This window comes from Acomys minous (genome assembly GCF_964271855.1).
Source record: "Acomys minous genome assembly, chromosome: 13".
Lineage (NCBI taxonomy): Eukaryota > Metazoa > Chordata > Mammalia > Rodentia > Muridae > Acomys > Acomys minous.
This window is the reverse complement of record NC_140495.1, coordinates 90,707,736-90,725,344: the sequence shown is the minus strand read 5'-3', so window position 1 is coordinate 90,725,344 and position 17,609 is coordinate 90,707,736. Positions and strand designations below refer to the sequence as shown.

The 17,609-nt window shown below is 48.8% G+C and overlaps 1 protein-coding gene across 6 annotated transcripts in view; it reads right to left on the bottom strand.

Annotated features, from left to right (window-relative positions):
* Window positions 1-17,295, bottom strand: part of RUFY2 (RUN and FYVE domain containing 2) — a 34,894-nt gene extending 17,599 nt beyond the window's left edge. For 5 of the 6 annotated variants that reach the window (XR_014773448.1, XR_014773449.1, XR_014773450.1 and 2 more), the window contains exons 1-10: window positions 17,164-17,295; window positions 13,781-13,954; window positions 10,527-10,644; window positions 8,430-8,531; window positions 6,189-6,312; window positions 4,900-4,961; window positions 4,205-4,270; window positions 3,357-3,426; window positions 817-918; window positions 599-715 (exon numbers count right to left, since the gene is read on the bottom strand). Coding sequence is in view for 3 of the 6 variants with exons in the window: in XM_084751962.1 (XP_084608088.1) it covers window positions 599-715; window positions 817-918; window positions 3,357-3,426; window positions 4,205-4,270; window positions 4,900-4,961; window positions 6,189-6,312; window positions 8,430-8,531; window positions 10,527-10,644; window positions 13,781-13,954; window positions 17,164-17,167 (939 nt within the window). In the remaining 3 variants the exon portion in view is untranslated. The remainder of the gene's footprint in view (window positions 1-598; window positions 716-816; window positions 919-3,356; window positions 3,427-4,204; window positions 4,271-4,899; window positions 4,962-6,188; window positions 6,313-8,429; window positions 8,532-10,526; window positions 10,645-13,780; window positions 13,955-17,163) is intronic. The other variant, XM_084751963.1, reaches the window with a different exon arrangement.
* Between the last annotated feature and the right edge of the window lie 314 nt (window positions 17,296-17,609).

Below are 17,609 nucleotides of genomic sequence, written 5' to 3'. Positions count from 1 at the left end.
GATGTGTTTTTAAAGCTTAAAATAAGAACACTGGGCCTGCAGCATGGCTCCATGGGTGTCACCCATAGCTTTATGACCTGTGGCGTGTCTGACTGTTAACTGATGTAGAAGGGCCCAGCTCACTGTGTGCGAGTGCGGTTCCCTGGGCATGGAAGGCTATGTAAGGCTGCCGAAGCACAGGCCTCAGGATGAGCAGGCAAGCTTCCAGCTCCCCTAAGGAAGGACTGGGACTGACCCTTCCGTCCCCTGCATGAATTTCAGTCAGTGTTTTCTCAACAGCAACAGAGAGGACTGGAACAGAGGGTGAAGGTGTTTGCTGCCGAGCCTGATGAGCTGAGGTCAATCCCTGTGGCAGGCGGAGGGAGCACAGGAAAGAACGAGGACCTGACTCCGGCAAGTTAAGCCTCTGACCTCTACACGTGTGTGCCATGACGCGTGTGCAGACATACAGAATGAATGCAGAAAAGGAGGAGTCAAAGTGTAGTAAGGGTGGCAGGTTCTACTCCGCATCCAAGACGCTAAGGCTCAGCCCCTGAGTGGTGCTGCTTGAGGCAGTTATCCCCAGGGTTCTGCTAACTGTGGCCGCAGGGTGAACTACCTGTCGCAGCTGTGACTCATCTCGGAGCTGCCTCCTGGCATCATTATACATCTCGTCCAGACCTTGCCGGGAATGCTTGTACGTTTGAAGCTCAGTTTCCACATCCACTTTGGTAACCTAAGAAGAAAAGGTCACCCCATCCATCACACGGCTCTGTCGTGATACACACCTGGCCCACGAGGCTCGGGACCCCAGTCAGCTCCGCAGTCTCCACTCACCTCCAGGTGCTGCCGGGTTCTCATTAAGATCAACTCGTTTTCACTACGTAACTGATGGTTTTCTTCTTGGAGCTTAATGATATTATTCTTCGCTATTGCTAACTGCAAATTGTGAAACAGAGACAGAAGGCCATTCTGAGCATCGTTCTGTGGACTTGCTGTGGAGGTTATGCGTGTGGCTACACACGGAAGGAAACAAAACCCTAAAGCCAGCAAGAATAGCCTCACAGTTTACAGAAGCTTCCACCACAACAATGTGCTGTGGGCTGGAGAGATGGTTCAGTGGTCAGTGCTTCCTGCTCTGCAGAGGCCCAAGTCCAACTCCCATACACATAAAAAAACATTAAAGTATATTCATCTTGTTTTATTTTGGTAGATTTTTTTACACAGGAACTCTATCCCTGGGTAGACTTGAATTCAGATCTGTCTGCCTGTCTCCTGAGTGCTAGGATACCAGGCATGCCTTCCATGCCTGGCTAAACTATTCTTTCCAGTATTTCTTTTTTAGATTGTGTGTGTGTGTGTGTGTGTGTGTGTGTGTGTGTGTGTGTGTGTGTGTGTCTGTGTTTTGCCTGCATGTGTGTCCTATGTATGTCTGGTATCCACAGAGGTCAAAAGACTCCCAGCCACTGGAGTTACAGTTGGCTGTGAACCACCATGTAGGTGCTGGGGATTGAACCCCTGGTCTTCTGCAAGAGTGGCCAGTGCTCTTACCCGATGAGGCATCGTCTTAGCCCCTCACACTGTCTCCCTTCACAGCTGAAACGCATGCTCATTTGCTAGGCTCGTGAGAAAGTGCTTGTCAGACTCACACTGTGTGGAACACTGTGAGAGGAAGCACACACGAGTCATGTGGAAAACACGCACACTATATAAAGGCCTGTGCATGTGGGGAAAAGGTTTGCTGTGTTTAAAACTGTGATCAATGTTCAGGACAGCCACCCCGTGGGTGTGACAGGTGATGGGGCTCTAGGAACTACGGCAACTCAGACAACTTTTAGCATCAGAACATACAGCAGAGCCCAGGTAGCTTGGCTCTGAAGCCCCAAAGGTGCCAGCAGCGCAGACATCTCTCAACACTCTGGGGAAGCAGCTCGAACCCTGCTGTGTATGGAAGGCAAAAAGAGAGAGACACAGGCTCATGGGCAGCACCAGAACAGGCCCCAAGTGAGAGTCCCACCAGCCAAATACAGATGGTGCTCTTAATTATTCTTTTGGGCTTTGGGTTTGGTTTTGGTTTTGTTTGAGACAGAATCTCATGTAGGCCAAGCTTGCTAAAATGCAATAATGCGTACCTGAGGCTGGATCTCCCTACCATTTCTCTGCCCTCCACGTGCCAGGATCATAGGCAGGTGCCATCCTACCTGGCCTCACATATGTGTTCTTATTTGCAAGTATTCAATTTATCACAGCTGCCTGGTTTGGAAAGAAATCAGGACAACTCTAAGAAGAATTTTAATTATCACGGAAAAATAGGGCCACAGTGCTAATAACAGACTCTCAGCATATATCATAAAATAGGTTTGATAACTTAAGGGAAAGAAAAAGTCAAGTGTGATGATGCACACCTTTAATCCTGGAACTTGGAAGGCAAAGGAAAGTCTGGTCTACATAGTAAGAACTAATCTCAAATAATTAATTAATTATCTCAAAAAGCAACACCCAAAACAGTATTGAGGAACTGAATTTTTTAAAAGAGATTTATTCATTTGTATGTGTAGACTTGCATGAGTGGGGGGGGGGGCCCTGGACCTGGAGTTAGTTGTGAACTGCCATGTGGGTTGAGAACTGAACCTGGGTTGTTTGCAAGAATACAAGTGCTCTTAACTACTGAGCCAATTCCCCAAGCCCAGACTTTTTATTTGTTTTTATTTTTAAAATAAAGGGGCCCCCCCCACTGGCCACATTCGCAGTGTGGGAAGCCACGGCTGGTAGGCTAGACACAGGAGGGTGGAGGACAGGGTGATGTAGCCCTGCTTGTGAGGAAAAATATGTGACCAGCAGACAATGGCACCTAGAGGGCATTCCATGACCCACAGTAATGGCAATCTCACTTCATGGATTTAGGAGGCTGTGACTTTCATCTCTGGGGCTGATTTCCAGTTACTGATGATCACAAACAGCAGTACCTCAGAGTCAAGGTCTATGTGGGTTCTCTAGAACTTAGTCTTCACCTACAAATGTCCCACCTTGATCAAAGTGTCTGCGTGCCTGTATGCACACGTGCAAGCGTGCATGAGTGCATGCATGCCTGTGTTATGGGGTGGTGGATACTGATAACATTCACGATTAAAATATAAAAGGATCAGGGCCGGGCGTGGTGGCACACGCCTTTAATCCCAGCACTTGGGAGGCAGAGGCAGGTGGATCGCTGTGAGTTCGAGGCCAGCCTGGTCTACAAAGTGAGTCCAGGATGGCCAAGGCTACACAGAGAAACCCTGTCTCGAAAAACCAAAAAAAAATAAAAAATAAAAAAATAAATAAAAGGATCACAAACACAGAGCACTCAGCAGACAGCTCTCCACTGCTGGGGACAGTACCTCTTCTATCAGCTTAGTGTTTGACTTTTCCAGCGAGTCCACTCTTGAATGGAGGCTGCTGACTGTGCTGCTGAAATTGGCAAAGAAAAGACACATTCAGAGTCCCACAGGCCCAAAGGCTGGACCAGCACCTCTCCCCAGACTCATGTTTACTGACGTGTACGGATGACCCAGATGTCCACCCCTGGAGGGGGAAATTTCACTAATGTGAATACCTTGATCTGCACTAGGAGAGCAACAAAGACCACGGCAAGAGAATCAACATTTCCATTCAGATTCCTCTTGGTGCTTTTTAGATGCCAGAATTGACTCAGTCCAGAGCCTTGGGCAGGTGAGGCAAAGGCTTTACCGTGGAGATATATCAGCAGCCTTTTGGGGCTGTTTGTTCTATTTTTGAGAACAAATAGCCTTTTGCTTAGGCCAGGCTGGTCTCACACCGACTAACAGAACCTGGACCATCTGACTCTCCTACCTCTATTTTCCAAGGACTGTTACAAGTGTGTGACACTACACCCAGCTCTGTGTATTATGAATTTCTGTTCTGCATCTAGCTGTGCTGTCAGGCTCCCTCCAACATGCTTACAAGTAAAGACAAGCAATCAAAGATGCTAAGTAGAAAGGAATAAGGATGAAGCTAAAGCAGGGCTTGGTGGCATACGCCTGTAATCCCAGCACTTGGGAGGCAGAGGCAGGCAGATCTCTGCGAGTTCAAGGCCAGCCTGGTCTACAAAGCGAGTCCAGGACAGCTGGGCTACACAGAAAAACCCTGCCTTAAAAAAAAAAGATTAAACCTAGGAGGCCCTAAAATGAGAGTCTTTAATGCATAGTTAGGCATTCACAATACTTACTTGAGTTGTCTATTTAGTTCTTCAACATAATTCTTTTGGTCTAAGATGGCAGCAATCTGAACATTCCTATGGTGAGAAGAAAAGGTAGTTTAACAAAATTTTAATCTAATCTCAGGGTGGTGACGCACATCTTTAATCCCAGCACTTGGGAGGCAGAGGCAGGCAGATTTCTGTTAAGTTTCAGGCCAGCCTGGTCTGCAAGTGAGTTCCAAGACAGCCAAGGCTTCACAGAGAAACCCTGTCTTGGAAAAAAATAATCTAAATCTGTAAACTTGTAAAACTCAAGAGTCATAAAGTATGGCTTTGCTTTTAAAACAGAGGCTGCCATACAGCAGTGGAGCTCTGTGTGACACAGTACTAGGAGCTCAGCTGACTGATCAGCTTGCTGATGTCTCATTAAACAGTTTAAACCTAGAGCCAATTAGATAATAAGCCACCACTGTCACAAAGTATAGTTATTAAGGTCTCTCTCAGAATATATGGACAGATATGTGCAAGACTCCTACTGTGAACCAACATCCACCTCCTCAAAGGGACTTCTCCTTTTCCACCCTGTAGACGCTTTTAAAGGAAGTAAAAATACAAGCCAGGGCTCCAGGGAGGGAGGGAGCAGAAACCACACTGTGAACACAGCTTGAGTTCACTCGAGATGGCTACAGGAAAACTAGAGCGCGGAAGTGAGGAGGAAGGCATACCTTTCTTTGTTTCCGATCTCTTCTTCATTCTTTAAATACATTGAGAAGTCAATCACTCCAACCTGAAGTTATAAAGCGATTTTTATTTAAAGAGAAGGCGTGCGGGGCAGCAGGGCTGGTGTGATGAGGGACTGGAGGTGAGGAAAGCAGGCGTTTGGGTGTGTCCGGGAGGGCACCTCTAGGGATGTGTAGGTCCTGATAGTTCTGACCTCCTTGTTCTAATTTAAAACCTGAACAGCCTGCAGGGAGCCCGCAGAACTGGCAGACGGAGCCTGACTGGAGGAAGCCACTGCTGAGGACACACCTCGAAAGACACATCTTGGCCTTGGGCCTTACCTGCTACTCTCTGCGTGCTGGTCTCCTTTCTGCTAACATGTTCCCTCTACACCACAGGCCCATAGCAACGGAACAAGCCGGTCTGTCAGAAGCCTCTAAACCCATGAGCCCAAATAAACCCTTTCCCCGCTTTGTGGTCGTCTGAATGACAAGTGCCCCATGGGCTCATGTGTTTTAACACTTGGTCCTTTAGCTGGTATCACTGTTTGGAAAGGTTATGGGGCCTAACAGCCTTGGTGGAAGAAGCTTTCAGGGCTTATAGCCGTACCCCACTTCCTGTTCTCTCCCTCTGCTTAATCAGCAGATTTCTTGTTCCTGTGCATATGCCATGCCTTCCCCCACTGTGGTGGCTTGAATAGGTTTGGCCCCCACACACTCACGTGCTTGAATGCTTAGCCACAGGGAGTGGCACTATTAGGAGGTGTGGCCTTGTTGGAGGAAGTGTGTCACTGTGGAGGGAGACTTTAAGGTTATAAATACTTGAGCTATGCCTAGTCACACAGTCTCCTTGCCTGCCAATCAGGATGCAGAACTCTCAGCTCCTCCTCCAGCACCATGTCTGCCTGCACACTACTATGGTTCCTGCCATGATGACAATGGACTAAACCTCTGAAACTGTGAGCCAGCCCCAATGAAATGTTTATAAGCTTTATAAGAGCTGCTGTGGTTACGGCGTCTCTTCACAGTAATGGAAACCATCACTAAGACACCCACCATTATGGACTGTAGCCCTCTGTAACTGCGAGCCAGAACAATTGTTCTTCTTTGTACGTTGCTCTTGGGCATGGCACTTGACCATAACAGAAAAGTAACTAACATGTGAGCTGTTTCTATCAGGTGTTTGTCTAACACAACCTGCAACTGGATTTTGTAAGCGTCTCGCTGCACCGTGCACAGCTTAGCGCCACAGGGATCCGGTGGGAACGGTGGTTGGCATCCCCATGTCCGCTCACCTGGGAGTCGAGATCCTCCCCCTTCACACACAGATTGGCGTCGATCACGTTCAGGCCGACCAGCAGCCCAACAATCACGGCTCCTTCCTCCTCCATCATGAGCGCATGGTACTCATAGAACTCGCTGGGGACAGCAGAGCAGAGACCGTCACTGCAAACCTAACTTACCGCTCAACCCTGAAGCCTTAACACCTTACCTTCCTTCCTTCCTCTGAATGTGTTCTCAACACCTAACCAGTAAAAAGGCTCAATGTCAAGCCAGGCGTGGACATAGGTGTGGGCATGGTGGCACATAACCTGTAATCCCAGCACTTGGGGAGGCAGAGGAAGGTGGAACTCTGTGAGTTCGAGGCCAGTCTGGTCTACAAAGTCCAGGACAGCCAGGGCTACACAGAAAAACCCTGTCTCGGGGGCGGGAGGTGGGAGGAAAGAAAAAGGGGTAATGCTACGTATAAAAATTTGTGCCTTAAATTGCCAGTACTAAGGAGATAGAGACAGGAGGATTGCTATGCATTCCAGGCCAGCCTGAATTACACAGTAAGTTAGACCATCCCTCTTATTTTTTTAATTGTTTTATTATTTTATACGTGTGTCTGCCTGCATGTGTCTATGTGCGCCATATATGTTCAGTGCCCACAGAGACAGTATGAAGGCATTAGATCCCCCACAAGTGGAGTGACAGACAGTTGTAAGCTGCTGCTGTGGGTGTTGGGAACTGAACCCAGGTTTTTTAGAAGAGCTGCCAGTGTTGCTAACTGCTGAGCTAGCACCTCAACTTGTGGAGGAGCAGATAAAGAGGCAACCCCGAGGCCTGGAAGGCTGGCTTCTCAGGACTCAGTAACTACTGCTGATCTGATTGTGATACTTGTAATTAGAGCTGAAATTTCAGTCCCCAGATTCACTAAGACCTTTGGAATAGCTGGCTATGGTGGTGCACGACTTTCATCCCAGACTCAGGAGGCAGAAGCAGGAAGATCTCTGTGAGTTTGAAGCCAGCCTGGTCTACAGAGCAAGTTCTAAGACAGCCAGGGCAACCTTTGTGATACACTATTACAAAAAGCAGATTTGTTTTATGTGTTTGAACATTTTGCTTGCGTATATGTATGTGCACCACGTGTGTGCCTGGCGCCCTCAAAGGCCAGAGGAAAGCATAGAATCTCCAGAAGATGGTTGTACTGTTGTCCTGGACTCGCTTTGTAGACCAGGCTGGCCTCAAACTTACAGAGATCTGCCTGCCTCTGCCTCCCGAGTCCTGGGATTACAGGTATGCGCCACCATGTCTGGCTCCCCTAACTATTCTTATTGGGTAGATAATCATCATCTAAGGACACATGGATGGCAACAGTCTAAAAAGTGCCCAACCAAGAGCCTTGTCTCCAGGCATGGTGGCGCACCCCTGTGATCTTAGGACTTGAAAGGTGGAGACAGGGGGATCAAGAACTCAGGGTCATCCTTGGTTACACAGCAAGTTCAAGACCAGCCTGTGCTATATAAGATTCTGCTGAGACAGAGAGACAGAGAGACAGAGAGACAGAGAGACAGAGAGAACTGCAGAGAATAGTCTAAAAATGAAGTTGCCGGTTTTTTAGAATCAGGAAAAGCTTTGGTACCATCACGTCAAAGCTGTGCCACCTACAGCTTTAACGGGTCCTCAGGGTGCTGCTGAGGACTCCTAGTGCTTCAACTACGGCCGTTTTCATTTAACAAGTGGAAGAACTGAGATGTGAAAATAGAGTCGCAAAAAACGAACACAGAACAGCAGTCTCCACATACCAGAGAGGCAGGCCAAGAGAAGCCAGGACAGGGATCTCCCTGGGCCTGCTCCCTTTGGAGACTGCCTACCTTGTTCTGAAAGCTTCGTCAACCTTTGACCTTCAGTTAAGCAACGCTACCATACAGCTGAAGCGTTCGTTTGGACATTAGCAAGCTTAAGAAGAAATGTTCAGTTAAACCCCCAAGTCACAGTGCAAATCTGTAACTACAAAACGGTGATTCAGAGGGAGGGAGGGAACCAACTAGGAAGCACGCTTTCGCTGCCCCATCTGGTGATAAAAAGCTAATGGTATTTGTCTGGGGCCAGTTTCTCACTGGTGTTATGTCTCTACGGTGCCCTTTGTCTTCTCGTTCTGCTTTTCCTCTTACGTTATGGCATTTTGTATTTCATACATCTTTCCTCACTTCCTTGTGGATGACAAGATACAAACTAAATTTAAAAAATGAACATGACTTAATGACACTGACCTTAGGAGCTCCCTCTGGATAATCAAGCAACGCAGGTAATCGGCCATTTTCTTCTGCATCAGGGCTAACCGGAGCCACGCTCTAGCGCGACCCAGGGGAGTCCTAAGAAGAGGAACCATTGGGTTAGAAGACAGCCTTGATGCTGAAATTGCTGGGCACGTACTCAGTATCTGTTCAAGTCAACACCGACAAGGAAAAGCGCATTTTATCAAACTATTGTTTTTGTCTTTAGAAGTGGACGCCAATGTATGCACGCCTGTGCTCTTTTGACCAAGAGGGCACGCATGGAAACCAAAGATTGGCATTGGGATGTCTTTCCTCCATCGCTTCTCCACTTTAACTTTGGACATAGTCTCTCACTGAGCCTAGACTGCACTGTGTACACAGTGAGTGTTTCTAGGCTTTGCCTGTCAGCCTCGCCACCCAGGGCACCGAGCTTGTACTTGGGTTCTAGGGCCACAAACTCAGGTTTTCATGCCTGTACAGTTCAGCACTTTACCCTCTGAACTCTCCCTGGTCCTTATGCTAGCTTTCAATTTCATGTGGTGTGTAGGGTGTTTTGCATGCATCTCTACAGTGCCTGCAGAGGCCAGAAGAGGGCACTGGATCCCCTGGACTTGGTGGGGATATAAACAGTAATGAGCTGCCCTATGGGTGCTGGGAAGTCAAACCCTTGTCCTCTCAAAGAGCTGAGCCATCTTTCCCGTCTCTTATGCTAGCAATTCTACCTCTGGGTAGTCAGTAAACCTGCTCTGGTAAGGCTTGTATTTATTTATTTATTTATTTATTTATTTTGAGATTTCTGTCTATTATTTATATATAAAAGTGTTCACCTGAATGTATGTTTGTGTACCACGTAGGTGCAACGTCTGCCCATGGGGGCCAGAAAGGGGGTCAGATCCCCTAGGACGGAAGATACAGGCAGTTGTGAGCTGCCATGTGGGTGCTGGGAATCGAACTCAGGTCCTCTGGAAGAGCAGCCAGTGCCCTTACCCACTGAGCCATCTCTCCAGCCCCAAGTTATTACTGCACGCTTTGGAAGAAAGAACTCTCTAAAAACATTACTTCTAAAAGAGGTATTATATGATAGCGGGATGAGCACCATCTCTCTCTCTCTCTCTCTCTCACACACACACACACACACACACACACGCACACGCACACGCACACGCGCACACACACACACGAACATAAGCACACACAGACATAAATGCTTGGGGAAAGAAAACAACTATGTTGGGCTGGAGAGATGGCTCAGCGGTTAAGAGCACTGTCTGCTTCTCCAGAGGTCCTGAGTTCAATTCCCAGCCACCACATGGGGGCTCACAACCATCTGTAATGTGATCTGATGCCCTCTTCTGGCCTGCAGGTATATAAGCAGGCAGAGCACTGTATACAGAATAATAAATTTAAAAAAAAAAGAAAACAACTATGCTCCTTTTGCTTGTTTTGTTTTGTTTGTGGCTGTGAGACAGGGTTTCTCTGTATAGCCCTGAACTCTCTCTGTAGACCAGGCTGGCCTAGAACTCACAGAGATCTGCCTGCCTCTGTCTCTAGTCTCTAGAGCGTTTGTAATTTTTTTTTGAGACCAAGAATCACTATGTGGCCGGGCGTGGTGGCGCACGCCTTTAATCCCAGCACTTGGGAGGCAGAGGCAGGTGAATCTCTGAGTTCGAGGCCAGCCTGGTCTACAAAGCGAGTCCAGGACAGCCAGCCAAGGCTACACAGAGAAACCCTGTTTCGAAAAACCAAAAAAAAAAAAAAAAAAAAAAAAAAAAAAACTCACTATGTGGCCCTGGCTGGCCTGGAAATCTCTGTATAGACCAGGCTAGCCCTGAATGTGCAGAGGTCAACCTGCCTCAACCTCCTCACTGGTCTTCTCAATGGCTAGTACTTGAAGAGGGACTTAAGAAAAGTTCATGAAGGAATCAGGAAATAGCTGAGCTAGAACGGTGGGCTAGAACGGTGAGCTAGAACAGTAGGCATGGCTCTAGAATGAGAAAGCGGAAGTGCGGCCCAGGCTAAAGGGTGGTAAAGTAGCCTGTGCTTATTGAGAGGCTGGCAGGTGTGCTTCTGGGAACGAACGACCACACTTACTTAAGGCCAGGCAAATCCCGGACACTCGCTCCTATTTCCTCTGCTTCTGGGTACAGCTTCTCCACCAGTTCCAGAGGGCCCCAGATAGTTTTGTTATAACTCAAAAATGATTTTCTCACTGGAAAAAAAATAAGGTACAATTTCAATTCATTAAATAGGAGTAACATCATCTTTTTTTTTTTTTCTTCCTTTGAGACAGGGTTTCTCTGTGTAGCCTTGGTTGGTCTGGACTTGCTTTGTAGACCAGGCTGGCCTCAAATTCACAGCGATCCACCTGCCTCTGCCTCCCGAGTGCTGGGATTAAAGGCCTGTGCCACCATACTTGGGCGAGTAACATCATCTTTAAATACTTAGTTACAGGTCTGGGGAGAGACGGTCCTGTGACTAACAGTAGCAACTCTCCAAGCAGAGGACCTGAGTGACAAGCTGGGCGTGGCTGTACGTGTGCCTGTAACGCCAGCATCGGAGGGTGAAGATGGCAGCCCTGAGGGCTTGCTGGCTAGCCTGCCCAAGAGAAACTATGAGTTTCCAGTTCAGTAGGGCAGAGCGTGACAGAAACTCACTCACCATTCTGCTCTGGCCTCTGCATGTGCACATAGAGTGCAAGTAACACACACCCACACACACCTATAACCTCAACTTTATGAGAGGCTGAGGCAGGAGGAGCAGAAGTTTAAGGCCTGCCTGGGTAGCTTAGTGACATCCTGTCTCAGCAGAAGGAAGACGGGAGCATACCTCAGCGGGAGAAGCATAAGCTTCTAGGTTTGTTTGTTTTTGTTTTGTTTTTTGGATTTTTCGAGACAGCGCCTCTCTGTGTTAGCCTTGGCTGTCCTGGACTCACTTTGTAGACCAGGCTGGCCTCAAACTCACATTGATCCGCCTGCCTCTGCCTCCCAAGTGCTGGGATTAAAGGCGTGCGCCACCACGCCCAGCTTAAGCTTCTAGGTTTAAGCCCTAGTAAGTGCAGACTCGCATACGTACATACACACTCATCTTGGCTGTTCTTTTGGATCAGGAACCTCCAGGTAAGTAACTAAATGATAGCCAGAGTCATTCTTTACCAATAACAAAATCAAAAGATCTTCCTGAGCCTATTAAATAAGTCAAGCACAGAGGCAGGTGTATGGAGGCACACACCCGGAATCCTAGCGCTTGGGAGGCCGAGGCGGAAGAGACACAAGTTCAAGTCCCCATGGACTACAGAAAAAATTCTTTTTTTAAAAAAATATTTTATTTAATTTATGTGCATTGGTGTAGGGGTGTCAGATCTTGGAGTTACGGACAGTTGTGAGCTGCCATGTGGGTGCTGGGAATTGAACCCAGGTCCTTTGGAAAAGCAGGCAGTGCTCTTAACCACTGAGCCATCTCTCCAGCTCCCAGAAAAAATTCTTTTTTTTTAAAATTTATTTATTTATTATGTATGCAGTGTTTTGCCTGCATGTACACCTTCAGGCCAGAAGAGGGCATCACATCACACTACATTATAGATGGTTGTGAGCCACCATGTGGTTGCTGGGGATTGAACTCAGGACCTCTGGAAGAGCAGGTGGTGCTCTTACCCACTGAGCCATCTCTCCAGCCCCAGAAAAAATTCTTAAATACCTTGTCTCAAAACTTATAAGGATGGGGCTGGAGAGATGGCTCAGAGGTTAAGAGCACCGTCTGTTCTTCCAAAGGTCCCGAGTTCAATTCCTAGCAACCACATGGTGGCTCACAACCATCTATAATGAGATCCAGTGCCTTCTTATGGTGGGCAGACACACATGTGGGCAGAATGCTGTATAAATAATAAATAAATCTTAAAAAAAAAACTTATAAGGAATGTTAAGAGCTCTGAAGGTACAGGAGACATGGCTCAGTGGCAGAATGCTAACCCCTAATGACCAAGGCCCTGGGTTTCATCTCCAATACTGAAAAAAGAAAGTGAAGCATAATAAAAGTATTCTCCTAAATGTAAACAATTTAATTTTTATCTGACATTAGGGGACATAAAAACATTTGGGCTGGGGACAGAGGTCGGCTGGTAGACTGCTTGCCGACCAAGCAGGAAGCCCTGGGTTTGCGCCTAGCACCCCATGAAAACCTGGGCACCGTAGCCTATGCCTATCTGTGATCGGGGAGGCGGGTTTGAGTTCAAGGGTGCAGAGTGAGGTGGCACACGCCGTTAACCCCAGCACTCCTGAGCACTCTCTGTGGGACAGAGGACACCTTGGTCTACAAAGCAGGTTCCAGGACAGCCAGGGCTACACAGAGACCTCGTCAACAGTTCAAGGTCATCCTCAGTTACACAGCAAGCATGCTGCCTGAGAGACCCCGTCTCAGGCTGCTCCTCCTCCTAAGGACAAAGGTTTGGTGCTCAACAACTTTAGCAGGTGGCTTCAGGGAATGCGGTGCACTCTTCTGGTCTCCTTGGGCACTGCATTCAGGCAGCACACAGAAAACATGTAGTTGGCGAGCATGGTGGCCCTTGCCTTTAGTCTCAGCACTCAGGAGGCAGAGGCAGGTGGATTGCTGTGAGTTCGAGGCCAGTCTGGTCTACAAAGTGAGTCTAGGACAGCCAAGGCTACACAGAGAAACCCTGTCTCAAAAAACCAAAAAAGGAAAGAAAAGAAAACATACAGTCATTATAAAAGAAAAACATTGCTTTATTATTATTGTTGTATTATTATTGTGTGATGTGTGTATGGGTGTGACATGGCCACAAGATCAAGGGTTCTAGCTCTCCTCACCTTAACCCGGGTTCCAAAGATCAAATTCAGACCTTCCAGCCCTCACCACAAGGCCTTTCCCCCTGAAGCCACCCCAACTGGCCCAACACTCAGTATTTAAAATGCAAAACAGGGCCTGGAGAGATGGCTCAGAGTTTAAGAGCACTGCCTGCTCTTCCACAGGTCCTGAGTTCAATTCCCAGCAACCACACGGTGGCTCACAACCATCTATAATAAGATCTGTGTGTGATATGATGGCACACATCTTTAATCCCAGCACTCAGGAGGCAGAGACAGGTGGCTCGATATGAGTTAGAGGTCAGCCTGATCTACAAAGTGAGCCCACGACAGCCAAGGCTACACAGAGAAACCTTGTCTCTAAAAAGCAAAAATAATAAATAAATAAATAAATACATAAATAAATAAATAAATAAAAATAACAATAAAATAAAATGCAAAATATTGGTAGCTATGGCCTCAAAACTATTTCTCAAAGATAAGGTAAAAAGAGAAGACTAAAGGCAAATTGGGTTTGGGGTCTGATACCTTTAAGGCCATGTTTCAGACAGTGTTCCATAACCACGAAGAACTGCTGCAGCGGGGGATAGTCGGAGTCCAGCGTGCGGCCAGAGCTCAGGGCAGACTCAATGAGCGCTTTGATACTGAGCTTAGCCATGTTCAATAGGTTGGCTCTCTCCACAGCCGTGGGGTCCTTCGTAGCTGAAAAAAAAAAAAAACGAAAGGAAGTCCAACGTCATTCCCAGGACAGGACAATGACAAGTACACCAATCTGTCCCCTCCCACAGAAGTCAGCAGTTTGCTCCTCTGTGGGTGTCGATCGGTTATCTCCTCAGGCCAAGGTGCCATGACACAACCTCTTTCTTTCTCTCTCACAAGCCGCAGCAAAGTGCCATGCCCACTACAGCCAGTGCGCGTGAAGTATCCTTAAGCCTCCACACAGAGTGTGAGCCTTACTTTCTGGGCTGGCAAGATGTCTCAGGGAGGATGTGCAGCCCTGGACCACCCGCGCTCCGTCCATGGCACACTTGTGGCTACCTAGTGCGCATGATGCTCAGAGGTTAAGAGCACTGACTGCTCTTCCAGAGGTCCTGAGTTCAATCCCCAGGAACCACATGGTGGCTCTCAACCATCTATAATGTGATCTGATGACTCCTTCTGGCCTGCAGGCAGAGCACTGTATACAAAATAAATAACACATCTTTGAAGGAAAAAAAAGTTCCTGTTTGACCAGTAAAAAGCCAACACACATGGACAGGGCAAACGGGATAGGCGTGGCTAATGTTCTCGGGCTTTGAGGACAGAGAGGATCTTGGGAAGACACAGCAGAGGAAGAAGAAAGGAAGGAGGCCACCACCATGGGTTAGGTGGGGAAAGAAGCACATGGCGGGCAAGGATGGAGACTTGGCCCAGATGATGATAACTAACAAGTATTTAGGATTCCAGATGGGAGGTAGCGCGACAGAAATTACTAGAAGCAGATAGCATGGGATCGGGGCAGGGAGCTGTAGACGGTAGTTTAGGGATTAATATCTACCCCGCCCCAGGCAAAGCAAGGCTATTTTAAAATATAACAGGCGTCTTCCAGGCCAGCCTGATCTACGAGTGAATCCAGGAAAGCAAAGGCTACAAGAGAGAAACTCTGTCTCAAAAATCAAAACAAAACAAAAGCAACAGCCGGGCGTGGTGGCACACACCTTTAATCCTAGCACTACCTTTAAATCAACAGCAACAAATAAGAGGCTGAAAGGATGGCTTAGCTATTAAGAGCATTTGCTGTTCTTCCCAAGGACCAAAAAGTAAGTAGGTTCCTAGCATCCATTAGGATGGTTAACTACTAACTGTAAGTCCAGCACCAGGAGGCCCAGCACCCTCTTCTGGCCCTGAAGGCATAATTAACATGTACACACAACACACACAACACACACACACACACACACACACACACACACACACACACACACTCCTACCTCTATTTCCAAGAGTTCAGCCAGGCAGCAGTGGCGCACACCTTTAATCCCAGTACTCGGGAGGCAGAAGCAGTCAGAGAGTTCAAAGCCAGCCTGGTCTACAGAGTGAGTTCCAGGACAGCCAGGCCTACACAGAGAAACCCTGATTTGAAAACCAACAACAACAAAAAGTTCAAAATATGGTGGCACACGCCTTTAACCCCAGCACTCAGGAAGCAGAGGCAGGTGGATTGCTGTGAGTTCGAGGCCAGTCTGGTCTACAAAGTGAGTCCAGGACAGCCAAGGCTATACAGAGAAACCCTGTCTTGAAAAACCAAAATAAATAGTTCAAAATATACTGGCAACAAAATAAAAGGTAAAGTTATCAGATTCCAGAATCTCTCAGAGCAAGCATTACCGGGAAAACAACAATAAAAACAAATCAAAACACTCTAGCAAATATGAGGATGAAGAAACAGCTCAGTCCTGGGTAGCAGTGGTCCATACCTTCAACCTCCGCAACTGGGAGGGCTCCAAACCAGCTAGGGTCTCAAAATCACAATTCCCAAGTAAGAAGAAAGGAAAATAAAGACAGAAAATAAGACTCCGGCCCCAGGCGTGGTGGCACACGCCTTTAATCCCAGCACTCGGGAGGCAGAGGCAGGTGGATCGCTGTGAGTTCGAGGCCAGCCTGGACTACAAAGCGAGTCTAGGACAGCCAAGGCTACACAGAGAGACCACCTACTGCTGTTCAGAGGACCCAAGGTAATCCCCACCACCACCTATGGCAACTGCTTAACTCCAGCTCCAAGGAACCCCAACCCTTCTGACCTCTGAAAGCCCTTACACTCAGGTACACACTCATTTAAAATATCACTTAAAAGAAAAAAACAGCCAGGCCGGGCGTGATGGCACATGCCTTTAATCCCAGCACTCTGGAGGCAGAGGCAGGCAGATCGCTGTGAGTTTAAGGCCAGCCTGGTCTATAGAATGAATTCCAGGACAGCCAAGACTACACAGAGAAACCTTGTCTCAAAAACAAAACACACACACACACCAAAACAAACCAAAAAATCAGCTGTTTCCCCCAACAATCTAAACACTGCCAAGGGGCACAAATATTTTCTGCAAAGCTGACAAAACTGACGTGAAAAACAAAGCGCTTAAATAACATTTCTTAATTTACACATAGCTCTGGGTGTGGCCGTGCGCTTTTAATCCCAACATTTGTGAGGCTGAGTGTGGGGGGGGGGGAGGTGGGTTATTGGCATCTCTGCGTTCGATGCCAGCCTGGTCTAGAACTCAGACGTATAGAGAGTGAATCTGTCTCAAAAAAACAAAACAAGAGTCCCCAGTGCTCTGGTCCTCTATTATGGTTTGGATTTCAGCTCTTGAGGCTGACTCCTGACTCTGATTTCTCAGCAATCTGAAACAGCCAGGCAGGGTGGTGAAGGGTCTGCCACACTCTGCGATGGTGTGACGCCCTCTCCCCACCCCGGCGCCCGAAGTGAAACCACCTGACGTTTCATAATCCGCAGAACTCTCTTTTTAGACCACAACCTGTAACCCGCCTAGGAGGGCGACTGTGCAGCAGCGACCGCAGGTGGAGCTGACTGCGGGGCTCCCCCTAAACCCCTGAAAGGGCGGCCCCGCTCCCTCCGCGTCCCCAATCTGCACCCGGGCGCGCTCCCTGGGCCTGGCACCACACCGCTCCCCTCCCCAGCCTTCCGTCCGCCACTCGCGAGACTGGGACATCCTTGTCGCCAGGTGCCCCGGTCCCCGCCAGTCCACCGGCCCCAGCCGCCAGGCCCCAGGGCGGGCGGGGCGCAGGGATGCAGGCCCCAGGAGGAGGGGGGCGTTTCCATGGCGACCCCGGGAGAGGGAGGGGGGGCCCCCTGTTCCCCCTCAGCCGGTGACTGCGCGACCCAAGCGAAGGACGGCGACCCCAGCTGCTGCCCTTACCCATGGCGGCGGTGCGTGTAGGACACAGGCTCGCGGGGCGGATCAGCAGCTCCCCGCAGGCGCGCGGCAGCCACGGCGTCTGACCCGGCTCGGCGCCGCCACAGTGCCCCTGGCGGCGGGAGGACGCCAAGGCAGCGCGAAGCCGGTCCCGGTGGATGGTCTCCCTCCTGACCAATCTTGAAGAGTCAGAGAAAAGGGCGTGGGGAGGGATCCGGGGCCTCCGGCACCGCAGCTCAGGGCCAAGGATGGATGAAGACCGGGCCTCAAGCCACCTGCAAACGATTTATCCACGTAGGCTAGATGAGTTTAATGGAAAACGCAGGGCCGCTTCCTTTGGTCTTGACAAACCCAGATTGGGCGACAGATTTTAGAAATCCTCACGCAATTAACAGCGCCGGGGCGGGAGCGGGGGGCGGGGGGGGGCGGGGGGCGGGGGGCGGGGGGCG